At 39.3% G+C, this 23,725-nt stretch overlaps 2 protein-coding genes across 4 annotated transcripts in view; one reads left to right on the top strand and one right to left on the bottom strand.

The window, feature by feature from the left end:
• Nucleotides 1–966: 966 nt before the first annotated feature.
• LOC135331881 (coiled-coil domain-containing protein 178-like) lies at nucleotides 967–18,843 on the bottom strand. 3 transcript variants are annotated; one of them, XM_064527160.1, is made up of 18 exons: nucleotides 17,490–17,866; nucleotides 14,619–14,814; nucleotides 14,431–14,529; nucleotides 14,326–14,377; nucleotides 14,064–14,276; nucleotides 11,669–11,772; nucleotides 11,471–11,616; nucleotides 11,127–11,263; nucleotides 6,757–6,859; nucleotides 3,678–3,821; nucleotides 3,340–3,615; nucleotides 3,216–3,290; nucleotides 2,574–2,644; nucleotides 2,283–2,368; nucleotides 2,140–2,213; nucleotides 1,939–2,088; nucleotides 1,702–1,817; nucleotides 967–1,356 (listed from the first exon to the last, which is right to left on the bottom strand). In XM_064527160.1, exons 1-18 carry the CDS (start codon nucleotides 17,769–17,771, stop codon nucleotides 1,350–1,352), a joined length of 2,331 nt encoding a protein of 776 aa, XP_064383230.1. In that variant the 5' UTR covers nucleotides 17,772–17,866; the 3' UTR covers nucleotides 967–1,349. The 3 variants fall into 3 exon arrangements, with proteins under 3 accessions (XP_064383230.1, XP_064383231.1, XP_064383229.1); XM_064527161.1 differs by lacking the exons at nucleotides 967–1,356; nucleotides 17,490–17,866 and adding an exon at nucleotides 18,419–18,843 and having other exon boundaries at nucleotides 1,552–1,817; XM_064527159.1 differs by lacking the exon at nucleotides 967–1,356 and having other exon boundaries at nucleotides 1,552–1,817; nucleotides 17,490–17,871.
• A 4,219-nt stretch (nucleotides 18,844–23,062) lies between these two features.
• The window catches only part of LOC135331865 (multifunctional protein CAD-like), a 54,296-nt gene continuing 53,633 nt past the window's right edge, over nucleotides 23,063–23,725 (top strand). Inside the window, exons 1-2 of the mRNA XM_064527135.1 lie at nucleotides 23,063–23,224; nucleotides 23,279–23,394. Of these exons, the coding sequence (XP_064383205.1) occupies nucleotides 23,140–23,224; nucleotides 23,279–23,394 (201 nt within the window). The 5' untranslated portion in view covers nucleotides 23,063–23,139. The remainder of the gene's footprint in view (nucleotides 23,225–23,278; nucleotides 23,395–23,725) is intronic.

Here is a 23,725-nt window from a genome sequence, read left to right as displayed (position 1 = left end):
TACTGTTATCGTCAGTGACCAAGCAGCACAGATTATAGGCTAGTAATATATTCTGTATTGGAGTTTAGATCTACATAAACATTATAGCCATTGATTCTCAACTCAACCTCCTATTACTGTTGTGCTGGCTTGACTCTACTGCTCAGAATAGACTTCTCTAGGGGGCCCTATAAATTCTCGGTGCCTTTGACAAAGGTTTGCTCCCACTGTTTGGCTACAGGCCATTTAAATAACATGCAGTTGCTTCAGTATCGTTGATTTAATTCGAATTGTACTTATCTCACAGACTACTGACTATATACGCCTTTGACAAAGTTTTACTCCCACTGTTTGGCTACAGGCCATTTAAGACGATCAGTATACACTATATATATATAATATTAACTGTGGACACCCCTTCTTGTAAAACAATCAAAGCACATTGCAAATTATAATTGTATCTCTTCTATAACACTCTAATACTTTTGAGCGAAAGCAAAAACATGGCGAGAGGCATTGGCAAGCACACGCTTGCAACACTCGTTTTTGTATGCTTAAACTTTCCTCCTTGGTTTGTGTTGATGAATTGAACCATTGCGAATAAATGCATTGTGCATGCTAGATATAGGCTTATATTTTACTCAATACCTTTCAACCTAAATTGTAGTAATTGAAAGGATTTTATGATTGAAGAGTTGATTTTAGTTGATTTCAGGAGTTGAGTTGACTCTATGAACAGTTGATTCCCTAATTCCTGTGATTTTATAGGGCTAATTATGCTAGCATACTTTTTGGAATAATAATATAGGGAGATCTACAACAAGCATAATTATAATTATGCTTGAGAATAATAGGGTCTCCATGGTATAGCTTTATATAATGTAGCTATAGATAGACACATGCAATAGATCTGTACTGTAAGCATTATAGCCACTAAAGCAGGCATGGAGGAGCATTTTCTAGTCTTTTGGCACATGCAGATTGAGGATTATCACTTTCTGTATAAATGCTACCTCAGGTATAGCCTTGGTCCCGGACTGATTTTTTTTTTTTAAGTTGAAGAACACTATAGCTATAGAGACAATGAGGCTATAGGCTATATACCTCATGCAGGTACAGTGCTATCGATACAACTACAGTAATAAAATAATTGTCTTTTCATTGACTGCATGGAATAATGGGTACGCTGAGAATAATTATAGTCAAAAAGAATAATTTATAGGCAAAATAAAAAGCATAATTTCCCAATGCCTATAATTATCTTATCTATAGCCACCCGCACTACCTCTGACAGGGCTTCATACATGCAGGGGGGAGCGGGAGAGATACAGACTCCTCCCCCACCTGGGATTAGGCCATAACGCACTGTGTTACTGCCTGTGATATAACCAAACAAAGATCTTGTCTTAATAATTATTCATAGCATGCAACAATTATTATCACACATTGGATGACCAGTAATATCAACATCGGAAGAAAACCATGCAAGCTATCGACAGAGTGGCAATCTTTGCACTATAAACTATTATTGTATACATAATTATAGATTTATTATACATGCCAAATATCCACCAATGTCTATAGACACTCATTATATAAAGAAATTACATGAGAAAAGCGTAAGTAAAATAATAATGGATAGATTTATTTTAAACCGTGCTTAAGAATTCGTCCATTAATTGAATTACTGTTCTGAATTGATCTTGCAATAAACTTAAGCACCTTGCATTGTGTTTAGACTTTTCATGAAAGTAGGTGACATCTTTCCACCCTTGGCTCCCCCTGTGTTCATAGTACACTTTCATTGAAGCATAGATGCAGGACTGGAAGGCCTGCAGCTAAAGCACAAATATTCAGTTAGGTATATATATAATTATACAGGTAAAACATTGTAAGAATAATTATTATGTGCATGGGCAACATAGTGCGCTATATAATATAGATATCACGCTTGGCAACCTGCTTGTGATCCCTTAATGATTCTTCCATCACTAGCTTCTTCTCAACAACTTGTAGGGCCAATGTTTTTACTGATATAAAGTCATACTGAAGTCTTCTGTACTCTTCTGCTAACAATGTGTTACAAGCATGGGCTTTAAACAGGTTCACCTGCATAAGAGCACTTACATTTTGGCAAGAAAACGAATTTAAAGTTCTCACCCTGCATTGCTTCAGAAGTTCAGACCTCTTTTCAAGATATTTGGAGTGTTTCTCATCAGTATCACTCGAGAAATCTGTTTATAATGATTATATGTTGAACAGAATGCTCAATAAAAATTTAATATCTATATAATTATACATACTGGATATTTCCTTGTACTCTTCTTTGCAATACTGCTCTTCTTCTTTTTCAGCTGCTAACCTTTCTCTCAAATGAAGAAGCTGTGACCTAAATATATGCGCTCAAGTCAAATATTATATAGTGTGTTCTTGAAGCTGTATACACAAAGGTTTTCTTCTGGCTTTGGCTAACTCTAGCATGCAAGGTAAGGGTATAGCCAGGCTGCTACACATAATTGAAAATAGAGCAATTTTTTAAAAATAATCAGACTGCAAAATTGAGTTTCCCCATTGACTAAAACAGTACAACGTACTGTAGTTTGTCAATAACTGCATTAGTCGAGGTTTCCATTTTATCCAGCATGGCCGTAGACTTGATAGTATCCTAATGTCCACAATAGTGAGAGTTAGGATCATATGCGTGCATGCAGCACTATATGTATAGCCTCGTTCCCAGGCCGATCCGTCTCCAGTCGACTCCTAGGCCTGGTATTGATTGTATCTGGGCGTGGTTGGAATTCGCTCAAACGAGCGAATTCCTAAGTGTTTTATATTTTAGCAAGCTAGCTAGCTAGCTATACCTGTGACTCGACTATGGAGACCGCAGTTCTGGATTTCGATGGACGGGGAGCGCTGGTCCTACCAAGCTTGTAGTCCAACAAAAATGGTAGCAACTGGTGCCATACCCTGTTGGGAACCACACAAACACATCCCTTCCCTCAGACAAGAGCTTGAGGGCCTGGACCTGTTCCTTCAAGAGAGTAAGGTATTCTTGCTTCGTACAAGACAGGGCATAAGCTATTGCTCCATCGAAATCCTTTAGTTCTTAGGAATTCGCTCGTTTGAGCGAATTCTAACCACGCCCAGATACAAGCAATACCAGGCCTAGGAGTCGACCTAGCGTTCAATTGGAGACGGATCGGCCTGGGAACAAGGCTACACTATGTATAGCTTACTTCAAGTTTTCGTCGTAGCACCTTTATCCTCTTGGATATGTTTTCAACCCTAGAAACCTTTGATTGAATTTTTCCCTACAAAATATAACATACGTCAAACATGCAGGTAAGTAAATAAACTCACAGAAAGATCTAGTTCTTGCTGGGACAAGAGGCTTATATTCTCAGTGAGATCCTTCTCAACAGCAATGTGTTCAGTCTGCATAATTCGCAGCTGGGATTTCAATGATTCATCTTGAAATAGCTGGCTATCTCGTTTCTTTTCCAATTTATTGACAATGTCAGTCTGTTCATAGCTCTGCTTCTGGCTTTGGATTTCCAATCTCTCGGCTTTATCAGCTTGCTGTTTGAACTCTGCTTTCATCTTATCAAGCTCAGCACTGCTTGCTTGAACTTTGCCCTGATTCAGTTTTAAAATAACACAGGTGATGTATTGGCCCTAAATGATACGTTATCACTTACATCATACATACTTCGAGTTCTTCCTTCCCCTTTTATTTGTTGCTTGAGAGCTTCTAGTTTAGTTCTTAAAGAATGCTCTATGTTCCCTGCCTTCGCTTCATCAGTTTTAAGCTGGTCAGACAGATAGACATGCTCTTCTCGCACCTATTAGGTAACATGAACTATATACATATCGTATTATAATTATTGCTAAAATTATGCAAGGATAAAATCATGCGATAAAATCAATAATTCAGCCGTCTCTAAAAATCAGACGCTTATATTATGTAACTTTTGTACATCATATTGAGGGCCTGGACCTGTTCTACAGCTAACACCATGCACATTTGAGCAAAAGAGACCCAGCTGAATCAGAGAATGTAGTGTTTCCATCACACAGTAAAATAATAGGGTGCCCAGCCCTTTTGCATGCATGGATCCCAAGTCAGGGCCGCATTCAGTCAGGGGCAAATAATTTGGTAAATCATAACAATGGGGGGGGGGGGGGTGAAACCTTCCTCCATCCCGCTGTGACACATGCGCCAAACTAGGGAGTCCGGGGGCATGCTCCCCCTGAAAAATGTGAGCGCAATTTCACTTCACAAATCATCATAATTATAGTAAAAATGGCCTAATATAAATCAAGGGGAGGAGAGGGGAACTAGGCCCGAGGGGGAATTCCCCCCTCGATGCAGCCCTGCATGTGTGTATATATATATATTATATATATACAGAGTTGAAATTTGAGGAAAGTCCGGGGCTGTACATATTCTCTCTATTGTGGTCATGTATTAATTGTGCCACTGCATGCATGCATGTGTTTGAGGACATTGAGAATCTGTGCATCTGGCCATAGTCCTGCCACCCTGTTTGAAATTTACATGGGGGAAACACTAGATATGGTAGGTTTGACTGGATACTCGAATGATTAAATACGCCTTACTAATTTGTAAACATGCTATATAGAGTTGTTTTAACTCTCTACCTATAGCACTATTGTGTGTATATTAGTTCTCTCAATAGTTTTAAAGTATATCGCTCCAATCACACATTATACTGACTTTATTGACTCTCATTATGCCTCAATACGCATGCGCAAGCAAGGTAACAATAGTGTGTTTGTGTCTGTGTGTCTGTGCATGTAGACTGCTACATCTGCTCAAGAAATGCAAGTAGTCATGTTTTCTTGGATTTTAATTCATGGATTTGCAAAATAATGCTTGGTTCTCTAGTTTTGCTTACTTGGAATGCCATTGCATGCAGACTTTTCAGAAGAGAGTGCGCAGCAAATCTTGTCCATGAATATGTTCCGCCGTGAAGCTGTGGCTTATGCCGTCTATTGTAGACGGCTTGAACACTAGTTTTAAGACAGAAGAGGCTCTCATCCGTCTAGAATGGTCCTATAGCTGGGTTGTCTTTGCAAGTACGTAGCAGTTTTCGGCACCATACACTTCCCATAGCCTGTACGGATCCAAGGTAAGACATCCTGACCATACAACCGTCATAGAGGTAGATAGGAGCCACTTCTGGCTTCAGACTAGTGTGAAAGCCTTCTGGAATGAAAGCACCGCGGGTGCTGATGCCTCGGTGGAGGTGCCAAAGCTACATAACATAAAACTACTAATAGCTAGCTTTTATACATGCACACATTGATTTTATTTTGCTGCATGCGAATAGTGGGTAATGATCAACTGATTGTTGTTAAAAACGATCGATGCCAAAAGTTCAAGTGCAAGTCAGCAGAGCCTTGCAGCTCTCTTCACTCTTGCAGCTACCAATACCTAGCGTTCTAGTGCAGAGCTAACTACTAAGTAGAGTAGTAACACTCGGTGAACAAGTTTTGCTACGGACTCTTCTGAAAAGGCTGCAATGGCATTCCAAGTAAGCAAAACTAGGCATAACTCGAGAACGAAGCATTATTTTGCAAATCCACGAATTAAAATCCAAGTAAACATGACTAGAAGCCTATAGAAACTCTTACTTGCACTTGATTCATCCTTGAGCAGCTGTAGCGGTCTACACAGACACACACACACACACACACACACACACACACAAACACACTACCGTATACCTCGCTTGCGCATGCGCACCGAGGCATAACAACGCAATAGAGAGCTAAGCTGATGTACAATAGAAATAAAAAAGGGGATTCCCCAGATTCTAGAGAACAAACTAGCGCATGCGCACTATCACTATGCAATAGGGGTGCATGGAAAAGAAGGAAACGGAAAACGGAAACGGAAGGCGGAGAGCGGAAACGACCATTACCATTCTGTATTTTTTGCAGTAGTGAAAGTTGATAGCAGAAGATGCATTTGTAAAGGGGTGCTGTGGGGAAGCCTATCCATCTAGTCTAGCTATGACATTCAAGGAGCAAACATGCATTCTGTGTATGTAATCTCCTGTCTGAACTTTTGAACTATACCATGTGCTAGATTGGCATACATGTACAATGTACATGTATGCGCTCCTGATGTATGTAAGACGCTTTCTCTTAACTGATTTGACTGATACACGTAGAATAATCATTATAGCTACATGTAGATCTATCTGAATGACTGTACAATTTGGTATGACATCATTAATTTTCATATTTCCAGGGGGGGGGATTTTGGCTAGGGGTGGAAAATCCCAGGGCGCCCCCCCTCTGTATGAAACCCTACTGATTACTTACTTCGTCCATGAAATGACGCGATTCAAGATTAAACAGAACTCAAATTATACAAAAATAGGCTACATGACGTAACTTAGTTAGTATATTACCAAGAGTAGATAAGAGTAAGAGTGTTGAATTGCTGTAGTAATCGTGGAACCGCATTTGCCTTGACATGCGTCATCACTGCCGGCACTATTCAATTAATGAGTGCTGTTAAGTAAACTGTCGTCTGTGGTTTGTAACACTGAAGTGTGCAATCACAGCATGTGTGGTTTCTGGGAAGTGTTGCTAACATAACTAATCAGTACTGATTACTATCAAGTGATGCCAGCAAGAGCAGGAAATTGCTGTTACTAGCAGTTCAACACTCTTACTCTTATCTATACTCTTGATGATATTACACATTGATTTTTAGCACTAAGGTATGGTGCATGTTCTTACCTTTGTAAACTGAGCAACTGAGACTCCCATCTGCTCATCCAGTTTGACTAACTCCCTACTGGCCCTCTCAATAGATTTTTCATCGACTTGTGTCTGTTTATTGCTGTGTAACAACTTCATTAAGCAAGCCCAAAGTCATGCACAAAATTAAGTGTACCAAGCAATGAGCAATACGATTGTCTTTCTATATAATAGTAACAGCTCCGCACTCTATAAAATACTTCCTAAAATGTCGTTAATAAGACGGCACTACAAAGTACTCACAAGATAACAATGAGCTAACACATTATGTTATATTGGACAGTCAAAAATAGGAAATTGTGTGGGTATAATTGAAACTGATCATTATAGCCATCCGATAGAACATGCAGGCATGCAGCTGCATGCGAGCTATTATTGGTACAGTGTACGACTCAACACTTGCACTAGCTATATTAAAACTATAGCTAATCCTTGAGCTATCTAACTGTAAAACTCTTGCTAGATATAAAGCTACGTTGCTAGAATTGTCTAGAGAGTAGATTACCAGAAATGGTGCAACATCAGGTGAATGAAAAAGCTACAATTATGACACATCCAAAAATACTTCTACTTTGAAGTTTAGGTGATATGATCTATTTGAGTGCAGGTACTGAAAGTTCAACTATTGGCGCTTCCATTGGACCACCACCTGTTACATCATATTACAATATGTCTGAAATGTGTACCATGCACTTCTATTCCTAACATATTTTCAGAGAATAGAAGTAGCTTATTATAAGCCACTTCTATTCCTAACATATTTTCAGAGGTACATGTACACAACAAATTTCAGATCTTAACTCAAACAAATAAGGCTTATTTGTTTGAGTTAAGATCTGAAATTTGTTGTGCATGTATATTGCTCTTGAGCTTCAACGGAAGTCTTGAGAAGCATGTACTACAATAGTAAAATTCATTTGCACTAACTTACAGGAGCTAGACAAGTCTCTTCTTTGCTAGAGTGGCCCTTTTTGTCAAAATTGGTGATTTTGCTTCGTTTTGCTACTTTTGCTGCCGTATATGCAATGATATTCATTGATTTGTGACATCACAAAATAATCATCTTGTTATTTGCTACATCCAATGTCTACCTGCAACTACACAGTTGGTGTTGGTCATTCTGTGTCACAGAGGCGTGGCATTTGAGCTTACTACATAGCCATATCATCCCAAAACAAGATGGGCCGCTCTAGCAAGAAGAGGCTAGCCTAACTCCTGTAAGTTAGTACAGATGAAAAGTACACTATTGCATGTAGACTACAATAGTGTACTTTTCATCTGTACTAACTTACTACAATGTAGTACATGCTGCTCAAAAATCAGACCTTAAAGAAAGTTGTATTCCTAATTTGCCACCAAAAAACAACAAAATGCAGACGGTATTTCAGAACTTAACTATAATTGTACTCAGGTGCATGCACAGATCTTAACTCAAACAAATAAGCTACTTCTATTCCTAACATATTTTTGGAAGTACACATCTTCAGACAGCTATTTTATATTGATAATGTCATGTGATGTAACAGGTGGTGGTCCAATGGAAGCGCCAATAGTTGAACTTTCAGTACCTGCACTCAAATAGATCATATCACTTACTTTAGAAGATATGCCACAAAATGTAAAAAATGTGTACCAAAAAAAAAAAATCTACTCTCTTCGGTTGTTGCACTGTAGCTATATAGGGAATGGTGAAAATTTTTTGCTAAAAAGGATGCCAAAAGTTCAGTCTGTATAATATTAGTGGTTGCAAGCTCATGAAACACACTAGTGTGGCTTAGCAGCTCTTCATTCTTGCAGCTACCCAATAGCTAGTGTTTTACATGTATAGTGCAGAGCTAACTAAAGTCCATTTGTATTGAGTTCAATCTTCATAGAGTTTGTAATACTTCAAAGTTTCATATACCCATTGGATCCCTTGTTAAAAAGTGCTTCTATAATTATATAGGTTATAGGCTGAGTCCAAGGTCTCTATGAGGTTTTGAGAACCGAAGGCCCGAGGCTGTAGCATCTCGAGCGTAGTGAGGGTGCTACTAAGGGCCTAAGGGTCTCAAAACTCCATAGTGACCGTTGGACGAGGCCTATAACTGATTTAGAATAGTGCTAAGCAAGCTAAGCTATTATTAACACAAAGAAGACTCTGTTTCTACAAACCTCAAGCAACATTAAAGCTTTGCTCTGGCTAGTCTACATAAAAAAAACTCACATTGAAGGCAGTTTCCGTCTCTTGCATAGCAAAAACGGTTAATAGAAAGTTGTTATTCTACTTAGTAGTTAGCTCTGCACTAGAGCACTAGCTATTGGTAGCTGCAAGAGTGAGATAAAAGCTACAAAGCGGCACTGCAGAACACAAAGACTTTTAAAAATTAGTTTCTAATGGTGCACTGCATCATGGTTACTATGACTTCGGTGTACTTGTGCATGTATAAAATAGATGTTGCTAAGCATTCCATGTATGATTGTGTAAAAAATGTTAAATGCATGTAGTGTACATATAATGGACCTCCATAGAAGACCTCTGAATGACTGAGAGGTCTCTATGAGAAATAAAGGACCTCCAAGCAACCAATCAGATTGCACCATTTGTGACAAGCATTTTCTAAATATCTATAGAGCTGATAAGCTCCAACCAGCTAAAAGTTAGCATTTTCCATGTAGAAAGTCCCTGGCATACCGTAGAAACTGGACTATTAGCGCTTACTCGACTCTAAGCGTATCTTTATTTTAAGCGCATGCTCAACTGCAGGCTTTTTATACTCGAATTGAAGCACTTTTCCAATATGCGAAGGTTATTAGTGCAATTTTAGAATTGATTTAGCTAATTTTGTTTCATCTATGAGCTAGTTATATAGCTTGTATATGCAGTGCATGATAGCTATAATATATATAGCTGGTGATATATCCATCTGGAAGGACTCTCTGGGCATGCTGTTAATTACCTTGTCTGATCATGCTGAGAGAATGTGAAACATGGATGAGGTCCTTTTATTCCAAGTTCCTGGTAAATATGAATGTTTTTATAAATGATGTAGTTGAACTGTAAAATATAATAGTGTGATATAGATCCAGTTAGGATTGCCTGCTTGTGCCTTGCATGCTCACTTTCTAGCCAGCTTGCGAGTCAGCTCTCATCACAGAGACATTTGGTTGCTGGGTGAATGAGGCTCGAAATGACTGCATTATAGGCGCATTCTCGAATATAAGCATATTATATAGAGCTCTGCTATTGACCCCAAAAGCACATGCGCTAATAATCCAGTTTCTACTGTACTTATCAACCACATAAAGCCATATTTGATCACATAACTTAGTTCTTGTCAGGAAACTCATAGATTACAAATGTGTAAAATGTCATTATTACCGCGGTTTGTCTTTAACATCACAGAAACAGATCTTAGAGCACTTACAATCTAATTTTAAAAAATAAAAAAAGTTTTAATAAAGTTGCTGCTACCAGAAGAGAAGACAATTAAAATTCCATGTGTTAAAAAATGATACATTAGCTGACATGATTTCCATCGCTAAGGCACCAATAATTCAGTGAACTAAGGAATGTTGTGCCAGAGTTCCAGACCTTAGCCGACAACAATCAGTCTTTTCCATCACTAAGCGATTGTTGTTTTATAGACCACTATAATTATTATACCCACCACCTTTGGTTACCACGAATATCTTTTTGAGTATGTTTTAAATTATTCTTTTACCTATGTACACAATGAATGGTATCAGCAGCATTTCTTAGAAATGCACCAAAATTAATATTCATATTTACACTAATAGGAGCAAATTGCAAAACTCTCTATACTAAAGGCACTGTACAGTAGCAGCCATGCAATATAAGTACCCGTTCCGTTTACGTAGTACGTCCATAGTACGCTGGTACGCTACAAAACAAACACTAAAAGTATGCTCAAGATACGCTACGTACCGTTGCGTTTTTTTCTAATCAACCGTTGTTAATTGGAACGGGTACTGTATATTGCACTGCAATACACCAAAACATAGGGCATGTTGCACTGTGTGTAAATGCAGTGGATGAAATCTACTTTTTGACTCATGCACCACCTCACCCAATAACAAAAATGGTCCCTTTTTTATAGGTTCCTTCCCTTTAGACTATAGTAGCGGGAAGCAAAACTAATGCAATTTACTATGAAATTCAGCAAAAACTAATGAATAATACTAATTAGTACCATAATTCAAGGGGGGTATACTTTATTTATTTATTAGGGGATATACTTTTAGTTTCATCTAGTGGAGGGGGGGGGGGGCAGGGGTGAACCTTCCCCCCAAAGATTGTGTAGAATAATGACATCATCACATTACTACATACACACTGTGACACAACTCACAAGAGGGCAATGTTTTCTTTCAGTGTGTCATTTGAGTGCTGCAAATCTTCCTTAGATTCTCTTGCTTCCCTAAGTTTGTGGTTCCTTTTCTGCATATTTGCCATCAGTAGCACATACTCCGCATTAAGTGTACCATGCTATAGAATTAAACGTATCTATTATGTAGCATACATATACAGTTCATTGTTTATACATGTATATACGTACAGCAGACTAAAATTAATCTCTATTCCCTATTCTAGGTTATAATCTAGTTACATAATAATTATTCCTGTACTCAATGCACTTAAAAGTCATTTCCAGGCATGCAGTGTTATTGCCAGGTAGTGTTGAAGTTCTCTAACCTCAGATTGTTTCTTTTGATGAAGTTTCTCTAACTTTCGCTCCAGATCTAGATGAGCGCTCTCCATGGAAGAGAAGCTCTCATGAAAAAGAGCAACTCTACTCTCAACTTGAGACTGAAAGCCCATGGTAGTAACCATTTTACCATCTACAAAAAGAATCTGTCATACAGCTAGGATTATCAATTAAAAATGTCATACCAAGACTTTCCATATCTTTTTGATTTGATGATACCTTAGCACAACAATTGTTTATCCGATGAGTTATAGAAGAGGCTTCTATAATTGCATCCTTTAGTTTAGCCCTAAAAATGCACGACAATTAATGGGAAGGTAAGAAACAATAAAATTACCGTAATTGATGTAATTACGGGGCCACCATAATTTAAGCGCCACGTCAGTATCAGCATAATATTTTAGGTCCTAAAAAAGCGCCAACCGTTGCTGTTTCTGGCGCTTATAAAAAGGCTTGTTTGAGACATCAAGACAATTTGAGACATCAAGACAATCATCCTGCATCTTTGACTTCCTTCACTTCTAAACAGTTGTCTAACCCATAACTACATCAATGAACGTTGTTCACGAGTCCATTCAGCTCTCAACGGTGCAGCTAGCAAGTGAAACTGAGCTAGACCACGCCCATTTTGTCTACAAATTCTGTACTAGCTGTAGAACATAAGCGCCACCATAATTTAGACACCAGCTGGGCTGAACGCATTTTTGTGGTCTAAAAGATGTGCCACTTCTGCAGAAGTGGAATTAATTTTTTCTGGCGCTGTAATTACATCAATTACGGCAATGAATAATACACTTAACACACTTAACATTATACCGTAAAACGAAAACATTTTACATGCCTCTTGCCAGGTTTTGCTTTCGTTAAAAAACTATTATAGTTTGCTTATGTTACGTTACTATGTTGTATGTTATTTATTGTTGATTGCAATGAATGAATTGAATTCAACACAGTCATTATAGGAGCTAACTACTAAAGTAGAGTAGCAACACTCGGTAAACAAGTTTGGCTACATGCTCTTCTGAAAAGGCTGCAATGGCATTCCAAGTAAGCAAAACTAGGCATAACTCGAGAACGAAGCATTATTTTGCAAATCCATGAATTAAAATCCATGACTAGAAGCCTATAGAAACTCTTACTTGTTCTGTTGAAGTTTCTTACATCTTCAAGGTGACTTGAGAACTGAACATACTTGGAATACTTCAGAGAAGAGACATAACTTCGATCGGCAAGTTCATATTTCAGCCAAGAAAATGTATTCGTCATTTTCAGCAATCCATTCTTTAAGCACTTCTTTCTTGGATGACTAGCTTCACTCTCTGAGTCTGTAATCCTATATGATAACTACCGTATTACTAGAATGTTTTGCGAGTATCAAACATTTGCGAACTTTGCAATGGTTGATCAATTTGCAACATTAAAATCCGCAAAACCTAAATTATTACTAAATACACACGATCTTTGCCAGAACGCAATAGTTAGATCGCAAAGGGTCAAATTTTCTGCTGATTTGGCTTATTCGCAAAGATTTTTCACCCACAAAACATTCTAGTAATATGGTACTAGCAAAACTTTGATCTGATATTTTGTCCCTGCAAAGTGATTATTAGTCGATCACGTGAATGATTAGACCGGAAATTGTCCGGTGACCGACTGTTATTATAACTACTGTCGTGTCTCACAAACCTATGTGGGGAGTATTGGCTTCATTTCTGGTTGGCGTGCGTTCCTGTTTAGTGCCCCTACACATGCAACGGCATTAACCCTAGGTGCGTGGGCGGCCACGGGTCCGTTGGTTTGTGATATCTGAGTCTACTCACCTGGATGCCATATATAGTGCTGCGTTTACAGCATGGATAGCCTTCACACAAGTTATTAGTTTTGAAAATGGCTAAAAGCTTCGTTGTCGAATAAAAGCTAAGAAGCACGTTGGTTGTATGGCCCTTGCTACAGGCATCCTTTATTCGAGGTACGTATTAACAGTGATCATGCACTAGGAACAATGGGAAAGGGTTTTGCTCATTACTTGCTACTTAGCCAGCTTCATACAAGGTTACTACTGCATTCATGTAAACAGCCGAGGTTTAGCAGCACTTCAGTGCTCTAGTTCACATAGTTGCGTCGCCCGAGACGCCAAATTGAAAAATGCCAATCCGCCAAAACGTCCTATTCGCCAAATAATAATACTTGCCCTGGAGAAAGACAAAAGTACCGTATATGCTTGATCAGAGGCCGCGGCTACTATAATTCGAGAGAGGTCACCGTTCAAGAGAGGCTTTATTAGCCCCAGCTAATTCAACAACCTTTAGTTTGTCATCAAAAGTTATTTTCACCTGCACAAACTTGAACTCTGTCATGAGAAAATCTTTGTAAAGCCTAACAAGCTGCTACTTAGCTAGCTGCTAATGGCTGCAATGCTAGCCTTAGATAGAGTCAAAGTTCACTGTTTGAGAGCAGCTACTAAATGTTTAATTTTGCTGGCAGAGAGCGGCCATTATACAAGAGCGGCCAGCATAATTATACGGTAGTTGGTAGTTGGAATTTGGAAATGACATTCTAGATTCAATCACAAGCACTTACTCTGAAGTGATTAAAACCGTCCTAGCTTCATCCAGTGTGTTCTCAATATCATTCCTTTCTCGGTTGACACGCTTGTGCACTCTGTTAGACCTGTCTTCAGTCTGAGAGAGGGAATGCTTGGCTTGGTTGAGTTGGTCAAGTGTACTTTGCTGATCTCTGGCAATTGCTGACGTACGTAAACTCTCGATGACCAGTTTTTCTTCCAACAACGGGCTAAATAAGAATATTCTTCCTATCATCACTACAATTCACTAAAACTAACCAGTTTTCCACATAGTAATCAACAGAGTGCTTTAATTCACTATTCTTGAGCCCTGTTGCAATATAATTAGTCTCAAAACTCTGTTAAATGTATATGCAGTCTTACTTCTTAGTTTTAAGTCATTCTTCACGCGATCCAGCTGACGTCTATTGAACTTGACATGCCACCTCAATTCCATCAAGTCTCTTAAAAGCTCATCATGTTCTACAGAAACACAATTTCATACTGTAAGATTCTAAGTTCAAAAATGACACTGAGAACGACGTACAAATGGCACCGTTTAATACACTAACCTGCTTGTACAACACTCGGTAGCAAGTTGAGCCTTCTCGCACATTCTTTATCCAAACCTTTACTTAGGCAAAATACTCTCTCTCTTTCCTTTGTCATGCTGCTCAATGTTTCTTGCCTGTCTTGCTCCAAACGAGCGACTAGTATTACAGCTCCGCCGACAACTTCATTTCTATCGAATTTCTCTTGCTTGGCAGTCTGTACGGAAGAGTAAAATAATTATAGCACTGTGAGTAGGGTATTAGCAGACACTTAGCTAACTTTTGTACTTTAATTCACAAATGCATGGCATAGAGATCTTGTGCCACGGCAGCAAAAACAGCAAAATTCAGTGTTCTCCTTTGGAAATGAGCGCAGCCTGAAAAGTAGCAGTTCACAAGGCAATAAACGGACAGTGACAACCATTTCCGGATTTTATTAATGTAAAACGCCCACTGTTTTAAGCGAACTTCCATTTTGGTTGTGTGCTGATACGAACGCCTAGAGCGACTGTTACAGGCTGAAAGACGACACAGTAGAGGTCACTGGCAACTATTTCTAAATAAAACTCTCCAGAGAAATTCATGTTTTTTTGCTACGACTTCTTCCGTCCAGAAATTCCCCCCAGTACCTCTATAATTATACTGTAATTGACGTAATTACAGAGCCCGAAAAAAATTTGACAGGGCTTAGGAAAACAACCCTTATAGAGCAACTAATTAATTGCTTAATTAAACTAGAGCACTAAAGTGCAAACCCTCGTGACATGGTTATAAAGAAACCAGAGACGTGATATAATGCAGTGCATGTAGCATGTATGACTAGCACCAGCAACTCAAGGGCAATAAAACTAAACCAGCCAGCTGAAACATTTGAGAACAGAGTTTTAGTGGTACATGAGACATGCACTGTGGACTGGGATCACAGCAAAGAAACCTGTAGTCTTAGAGAAGTATGGCTACCAGTCACAATTCTAGCTTTCTACTTTAGTGACCCTGTTCCATTGTTCCTGGTATGGGATCACTTTAGCTGTAAATACGTAGTCTATCTCGAATAAGGCCGCGTGTAGTTAGCTAGCTGCCAACATGCAAGTTCAAGCTTCTTAGCTTTTGCTCGCTTTTATTCGACAAAGAAGCTTTAACCAAAATCTGCCACTATTAAAACTTGTTGTGTGAAGACTATCCATGCCGTAAACGCAGCGCTGTGACATCCAGGTGAGTAGACTCAAAATACACAAACAAACAAACAAACGGACTACTATACCCATGGCCGCCCACGCGAGCCTCGGGTAATAAAGTAGTACTTTTACATGTAAGCTTCAAATATCCCTTACCTTGCACCTTCCTACTCCAAAATATTTTCGAGTGAAAGGGGAAAGGTATTGCCCTACCGTTTTGAGAAACTAATGTTCCAAGTTCTATCCGCATATAAGAACAGCATGAACAAATTTCAATGGCCGCCTTGTACGTATTACAGCTATATAAAAAAATTTTAGGATTGAAAATGCAGAGGAGATATTGAAGTTACTTCTCATGAAAGAAAATCGAAATCCTAAAATAGCTAAATATTGTACTTCGTAGCGTCTAAACATTATTAGTTTTCTCCAAGGGTTGTTTTCCTAGGCCCTAACAATTATGGTGGCGCTTACGCTAGTGTAGACATTTTAGAGAAATAGGCGTGATCTAGCTCAGTTTCACTTGCTTTACTCGTGAATAACATTCATGAATGTAGCTATAGAGATAGTGCAGCAGAAGTAACGCACGCCCCTTGACAATTGTTGCTATCCACCATCTTGGAGGGCAGTTACACATTTGAGTGCTGCATTGAAGGCAAGTCAAGAGTACTTACTCATGGAATCTAGGGCTAGATACGAAGGGTAAGTATTGGCACACGCTTGATTCGTAATCCTTATGTCATAAATAACTGAACTGATTTCCTGTTATGATGCTAAGTATAGATATGACAGTAAGTCGTAGCACTCAGACTTGGGAAGAAGTCTATAAGTGTACTGTTTGAGTGTGCAGGTACTATAATGTGCAGGCTTGGAAAAGTATGCTGATGGGATTGCTCCATGAAATTGGCGATACATTCGCAGTCATGGAAAAAGATAAATAATAATTATAATCATGTAGGTCACACTGTGTGTGCATATTAATGTTAACTCAACATGTGGACGTGACCCCGCCAACAGACCTACTTAATTAAGCACTTAACCAATACTATTTTGGCCTGGTATCCAGGTTGTCCGCAGCAGCGTGATCGGGAGTTGGCCCTCCAACAGGTGGTCACTACTCGGATAGATCATTAATAAATATTATTAACGTGTGCTATTTAGCTATGGATCATGTGACTGTTAATTACAGGGGCAGTTGTTTGATGTAGAATGTGATTAGCTGGGGGTCCCAACTGGTCCCTGTAAAGAGCAACCCAGAACCTCAAGTCCTAGGACGGAAAGAATAAACGAAAAGGATGGGGAAGAATGGGGAAGAGGGTGGGATCAAAGTACGAGGACAGCTACATGTATTTGAGTCCAGGAAGAGCATGCGCTGAACTTGTATGGCTCCCGTGACACGCCCCTGCGATACGAGGATGTGCTTAGCGTATCAGCTAGGAAACGGAAACGGTTAACGTTGGCTCCTCCCAGCTACACTATCTCTATGGGTTAGGCACCTACTCAGCAGTGTGATGGAAGTCAAAGATGCAACATGATGCATGGTACATGGTCTTGATGTCTCGTCTTGATGTCTCAAACAAGCCTTTTTATAAGCGCCAGAAAAAATCAACGGTAGGTGCTTAATAGCGCTTCTTTTAGGGCCTTAAAAATTATGCTGGTGCTGACGTGGCGCTGTAATTACATCAATTACAGTAAATCACGAATATTAAAAAGTAACAACCTTTTTCACTGTCAGATTTTCTATTGGTATCCCAGTGGTTACTCCTTCAATAACCAGCCTAGGAGAACTTGATCTCACTGCATTCTTTGTGCCAACCTTTGAAAATCCATCTACTTTAACCAAAAATTCAGGTTCCTGGTTATTTTTCGAGGCATCTAGGAGTCTGTTAATTTCTTGTAACTGATCTTTTAGAATACTCAAATGGAACACAACTCTGTTTACACAAGATTCAGCACTACTAAACTTGATGCAACTTCTATGAGAAGGAGAAAGGGTGGCCATCCTGGTCTCGTTCAGCAATCGTATGTGCGCTCAGAGCACTTTATTTTATCATCAAAGCAAGAGCAAGTTGCCTTGGAAACATACTTCGCCCCCCTCGAATGGAAAGCGGCTACTAATCAGAGGAGGTTGGACACGAAGCCAAAAAGTTACTAATGACGTAGTCTTATTAAAATAATTAAAATACTTGAACCTTGAACCTACTTTTACGAGCTCTTTTCTAGCCAGCAGGCCACCTTCTCATTCTGGAAACAAGAGTATACTTAGATGATGATATAGCTGAGCTATACATTCACTCTACAACACGGTAGCTCCTACTTTATAAAGGTCAGAGGTCAGTTTGACCATAGATAATAGAGCACAGAAATTAATTAAATGTCTCTATTATCTATGGTTTGACATGACAGAACTACGACCTTTGTGAGAGGTCACCCACAATTAGGCCTCTACTGAAGTTAGTCTCATGAATTAGCCGCACCTTTGGTGTCTGTCTGAGCACTCTTTACATTTCACAATGAATGTATTACGTCACTGTACAAGCTAACAAAACCATAAAAATGCAACCACATCCGCATCTCTGCACAGCCACATCACTGCTTGCCGCTCAAACCGCACGTACAGTTTCACTATTTGCCTCCTATTCAAGTCACCTGATGCTTGTGAGCAATCTCATTGGCACGTTGGAAATCCACCGTGGCCCATGAGTAGTTGGGCGGAGCCCGACCGTCCCTGACGGGAGGTAGGGTTTCAAGCCTATGTCAGGATTTGTCTTTGCTGCAACTACAGTAGAACCTCGATTATCCGGCCCTCCATTATCCGGAACCTCGATTATCCGGCTTGGCAGTTTTCTTGTTATCAGATCAAAAAATGGGGGTGTCCCTCAAACGCGCATGCGCGTTGCAGCTGTTACCATGGAGACATGCCTGCTTATCTTTTGCGCATGCGCAGACAACCATGTGGCACTGTTGTTTATCAATAAAGTGGGTGGATCAAGGCGTGGTTTATCTATTCGATTATCCGGCGTATTCACTTATCCGGCCTGCTTCTGGAACCAAGGTGTCCGGATAATCGAGGTTCTACTGTATAGTGTTTTTGTTGTTTTTTCTTGGTTTGTTTTTTTGTTTTGTCTTTTGTCTTTTGTCTTCTCACTTGCAATAAAAAAAAAAAAAAAAAAAAAAAAGATATAAAAAGTGACTATAGTTGCAGCCCAATCAGATTGCAGCATTTCTACTGTGGTCTGTGTCACGTCCGGTTGCGCAACCTCAAGCAAGGTAAAATTGGTTAACACCCACTTCAGAATAATATATTCATAGAATAAAATGATTATTCATAGCTGCTTATCAGTGTGTTACATAATCCAGCAAGACAAATCCTGACATAGGCTTGAAACCCGACCTCCCGTCAGGGATGGTCGGGCTCCGCCCAACTAGCCCATGAGTTCATGTAAAGAGTAAAGAATTGTCTAATATTAAATCACAAAAAAGAGATTAAAGTCCATAAGATGCTTGATGCACTGATAAATACGCATTTTGAGAGCCATGCCTCCTGTGTTGACCCCTTTTCCTTCTGCGTCTCTGCATGTGGCTAGCTCCAGACATGTAGCTCTGAATCTTCGCTTTGGGCAATGCGGTGCCCTGCCTCCTCTCTCTGCATGTATTCGATCCATTTAGGTGAGGGTTGCTTTTTTCATCCTGGAACCTATACTCTCATCTCTGGCCCTCTTCCTCATTCCTGCAATGGCAACTTGAGTAGTAGCTGGATTGGGTGTGTGATCATGCTCGTTCCTTACAACCACACTCAAACCCTCTGAAGTGGCTCTTGCTGGGCACCAGCCTTATGGTTTTGCACCTCCAGAAATTGAAATCATTTTCGTCTCTTAATAATATTAAACTTTCCTCCTTGGTTTGGCTTGATCAGAGATACAAAAGAAAGGGGATTGGAAACGACCGCCCACGCCCTATGTAAAAGGACTGACATCCGGTGAAGCATTCCGTGTAATTATTGCGCTCGCAAATAATTACATGGAGGACTGCGCTACGGTTTTGTATCCCTGGTTTCTAGCTCTCCTATCCACTAGAGATCACTCAGGGCCTGGGAGATACTTGAGAGAAGTAAGCTTATACCACTGACAAGCTCTAAGTCCGTTGTCTTTACTCTGTTTCCAATTTTTTTGAGTTTAGCTTGAATTACTCTATGTCAACTTTTCTCTGTCCCTCCTGTGAAGTCAAAACAGCAAAGGACATTGCTTGACTTGGTTATTATGTATCTAAGTGCTACATAGAATGGCTTCATGCTATAAATAAGTTCATAAACGTTTGCAGTATAGTCCTTTAAACTGCTTTAGTATACTTTTAGACACACCACGGGCCTGTCCCTCCTACGACTTCATAGTAAAGGCTATTTCTTCTTGCATAGCATTTATTTGTCTAGTAATAGTGGCTGCGTTGCTTAGTCGACTTTTTAGAGCTAAATTCTCTTTACTTTTTAGAAAAATCAACATTAAAAATGATCAATTTCACTGTTTCTATGTACAGCACATTGTAGAGCAGTCAAGACAGGTAATGAACATGCTATATAGGTGACATATTTTCACAGGTAGATTTGTTTGCGTTTTTACAGTTTTGTACATTTTGCGGTATAATTTTTTGTGAAATGTCGATCTCAATACATTAAACAAGAGGGCTGCCAATTATAATTATGCGAGTACTAATTTTTGCGATTTTACTCTCATTCGCAGAAATAGCAGAAATTAATACACGCGAAAATATGTCACCTTAAGGTATTTTACAATGATGTCATTGCACAAATCACAGCTTTAATAAAATAACACAGCTACTTACAACATTTACGACCTAGACTAGTGACTAGTTTTGTTGTGATGGCTTCTACTTCTGTTCTGCTCTTGCTCAAGCTCTCTCCAGTGTTGAAAAGTCAGATTTTGTCTTCTTTTGTACTGGGTAGGTGGTAGGCGTTTTTCTGTCAGTACCGACCGGCTCTGGCAAATCTACTTGCTTCCAGACACTTGTTTGATGCCATCTCAGTAAGATCAGTGCTCCTCGTATGAGCCTAGAGTTGTGATGGCGATTTCTCTCTCTAGCTTGACACTAAATAGTTTAATCAACCACGTGGGTGGAGTGACCATAGTACAAAAGGTTAATTGATAAATTACAAAGAGTTTTACTAACAAATTTACTTATTATACTGATGTGTGCACAGAACCGTATGAAATCTATTTTGTAATACAAGTGGATCAGATGTGTGTTAAAGATGTGTGTGCAATATGTACTTCACTCGTGATTACCAATGTGATGTTCTGCTATGTATCACAAGTGAGGAAGGAGCTGCTCTGCTACACATCTGTGCATGTGAGCAAATGAGAGCTTGTGATTTAAATTGTTTATTACTGTAGCTATTAAGAAGCAGGCATTAACGCTTGTTGACAGTGTGGAAAGGTGCAGACTCACATGAAGGTTTGTTAGACAACCAGAGTTTAATACTTTGGTTATTTTTATTAGGTAGAACAACTGGCCAGACAGCTAGATGCCAGACAGCTAGACGTCAGTCATCTATAGAGTGGAAACGCGTGAGTCTATAACTATGTATGCACTGATGACCAAAATTATAATTATATATTTCTAGGCTTGAAAGTCATCATTATTTGACAACATTCAGACGAGGGGTTAATTGATGATCCACTACTTCCCTGTTACTTTGTGATTATACATTTATTTCAATTATTAGATGGCTGCTTTTATTGTGACCCCTTATGTGACTAACTATGAATGGCTCGCACTTTCAAAAGTGAGTGCACTACATGTACGTATACGTTTAGACGTGTGTACGTGTACATTTTACATTTCAAACTCTACCCCTGCGTGTGTATCTAGGTGTTCAGAGTTGCATAGTGTGTTTCATTTTGGAAAGCAGACAAGTATTTAAGGGGTTCTTAGACCTGGTAAGGAATGCAACCCACACATTAAAAAAATGGAAGTGCACCCGCTGCTCAACCTTGTGGAAGACCTTGCTGTCTCTTCGGTCCCACTGCTGCTTTCAATTAACACTGAAAGGTTAATGTTTAAACTGTGTACGTATATATGATATGTAACACTTCCTTCGTCTTGTGTTGCAGGTGTGAAGCCTTTAATTTATATTGATGAGGGAGAAGAAAGTTTTTCAAATAGACGAGCCCTAAGTGGTGATATTACTGCTTTGTTTTCAACATTAGAAGCATTGAGATTTGTCTATTCAAGTGGCTATTACCAGAGTGAGATTTTCAACAGTGAGTATTATAATTTATGCTGTTGGTTTACCTACGTTATACTTATTTAGGTGTGTTGCTGGGTTGACTAATCTCTACAACCAGCATGGAATGGCCTGGTGTCTCATCACACATCTTGGCAAGGCTATATCAGTCTGGAGCAGCACTGAGAAAGGTATTGTACATGCATGGATTAAGCTATAATTATGTTTGTTTGCATGCTATCTAAAAACAAGGCTCAACCAACAAGTTGAGAGATATTGCCAGATATTGCCTTAATTGTCTTTCAATGGCACCACTCAGAATGGTGTGAAGTCCAAGAGAATACGATATACATTCATCATAGTCTTGGATGTTTTCAATCGGTGCAAACGTATATGGAGCAGTTTATGGACACATGTACGAATTACTTGCTTGAATGTAAGTGTTCAATATCAATTTTGAATATAATATTATACAATACCATTGACAATATATTTCAGGTTGTGTATGCAGGACTCCTGTTGTTCATTCTAATTGCTTAATTGACGGCATATAGTGGTCTGTGCCATAATGGAAGAAGAATCTTCCCCCTTCCCCCTCGCCAAAATGAGAGGCTTTTGACCCTTCGGACTGAACACGTAAACACATGTTCCTGACATGTACATATGTTACACTGGACAATTCGACCTGGGAGCTCGAGTTGGGTTTCACCATATACAATGAGCAAGACTGTCCGTTGTTAACTTAACATTACTACGCAGCCTTTTACAATCGAACAAGAACGAGAGCAACTTAGCATTATCATAGTAATTTTTATAAGTTGTCCTCTAGCTATTTTAACCATCCTTTTCATGCATGCACTTGTCAATACATAATTATCTCTGCCAACTGCATGATCTATATTTATAATTATCATAATTACTGTAAATACAATGATATACAACCGAGCTACTAGCTCTAGCTTATATTTACATATCTGTACCAGATTATGTACAACACGTCATTGCCCAGATGAAATGTACAAGTTCAATTGCACACAACTGTACGGACTTGTATACGGACACGGAACAGATCAGGACTTTTTGGTTGTGTACCTTGCCACGTGGCTTTGCAAACTAGTGCAGTGAAGGAATGGCGGCTAAGTTGGTTCTTACTGATGGCTCCGAATTCACTGGTCAACTTTTTGGAGCAAGTAGGAGCACACCAGGAGAAGTGGGTGAGTAACTTAGAAATTCTAGTGTAGGTTAATATTCCTGCTTGCTTTGCTTAGTCTTTCAGACTGGCATGGTAGGATATCCTGAATCTTTGACTGACCCATCATACCAAGATCAGATCCTTGTCTTGACCTATCCACTCATTGGTAACTATGGCGTACCTTCAATGCAGGTATTGACGATGTATATAATAATAGTCTTGTTCTTTTCCGAAAGGAGTATGTTGTGCTTGAGACACCAAAATACGTACTCTAGCCTCAATTCCAGGCCACACTTCCTCATAAGCTGGGCCTAGTATCGACTGCTTGTGCATGCGCCTATTCTCCAAAAACTGGGGACTTTGGAAAGCATCGTATGAAAATTAATTAAACAATAACATCACAACGAACGGAAATGGATTGGTTAGAAGTGTAATTGTGAAAGTTTCTAGCCCATCTAATAGCATTCTAATAGCTACCCTTAGCCTGCTCTGCTAATAAAATACTCCATCTTGCAACAGTGTG

This window comes from Halichondria panicea, chromosome 2 (genome assembly GCF_963675165.1).
Source record: "Halichondria panicea chromosome 2, odHalPani1.1, whole genome shotgun sequence".
Lineage (NCBI taxonomy): Eukaryota > Metazoa > Porifera > Demospongiae > Suberitida > Halichondriidae > Halichondria > Halichondria panicea.
Note: the sequence above shows the minus strand (reverse complement) of the source record. Positions and strands in the feature narration are given on the sequence as shown.

Bases quoted from the DNA above. Each gene is read 5' to 3' on its own strand.
- LOC135331881 (XM_064527159.1), bottom strand. From the start codon at position 17,771: ATGGCCACCCTTTCTCCTTCTCATAGAAGTTGCATCAAGTTTAGTAGT. The intron at 6,860-11,126 runs GTGAGTTGTGTC...GTTGTTACACAG, and splicing joins AAAGAAAACATTGCCCTCTT to CAATAAACAGACACAAGTCG. The intron at 2,369-2,573 runs GTACGTTGTACT...GCATATATTTAG, and splicing joins GCAGTTATTGACAAACTACA to GTCACAGCTTCTTCATTTGA.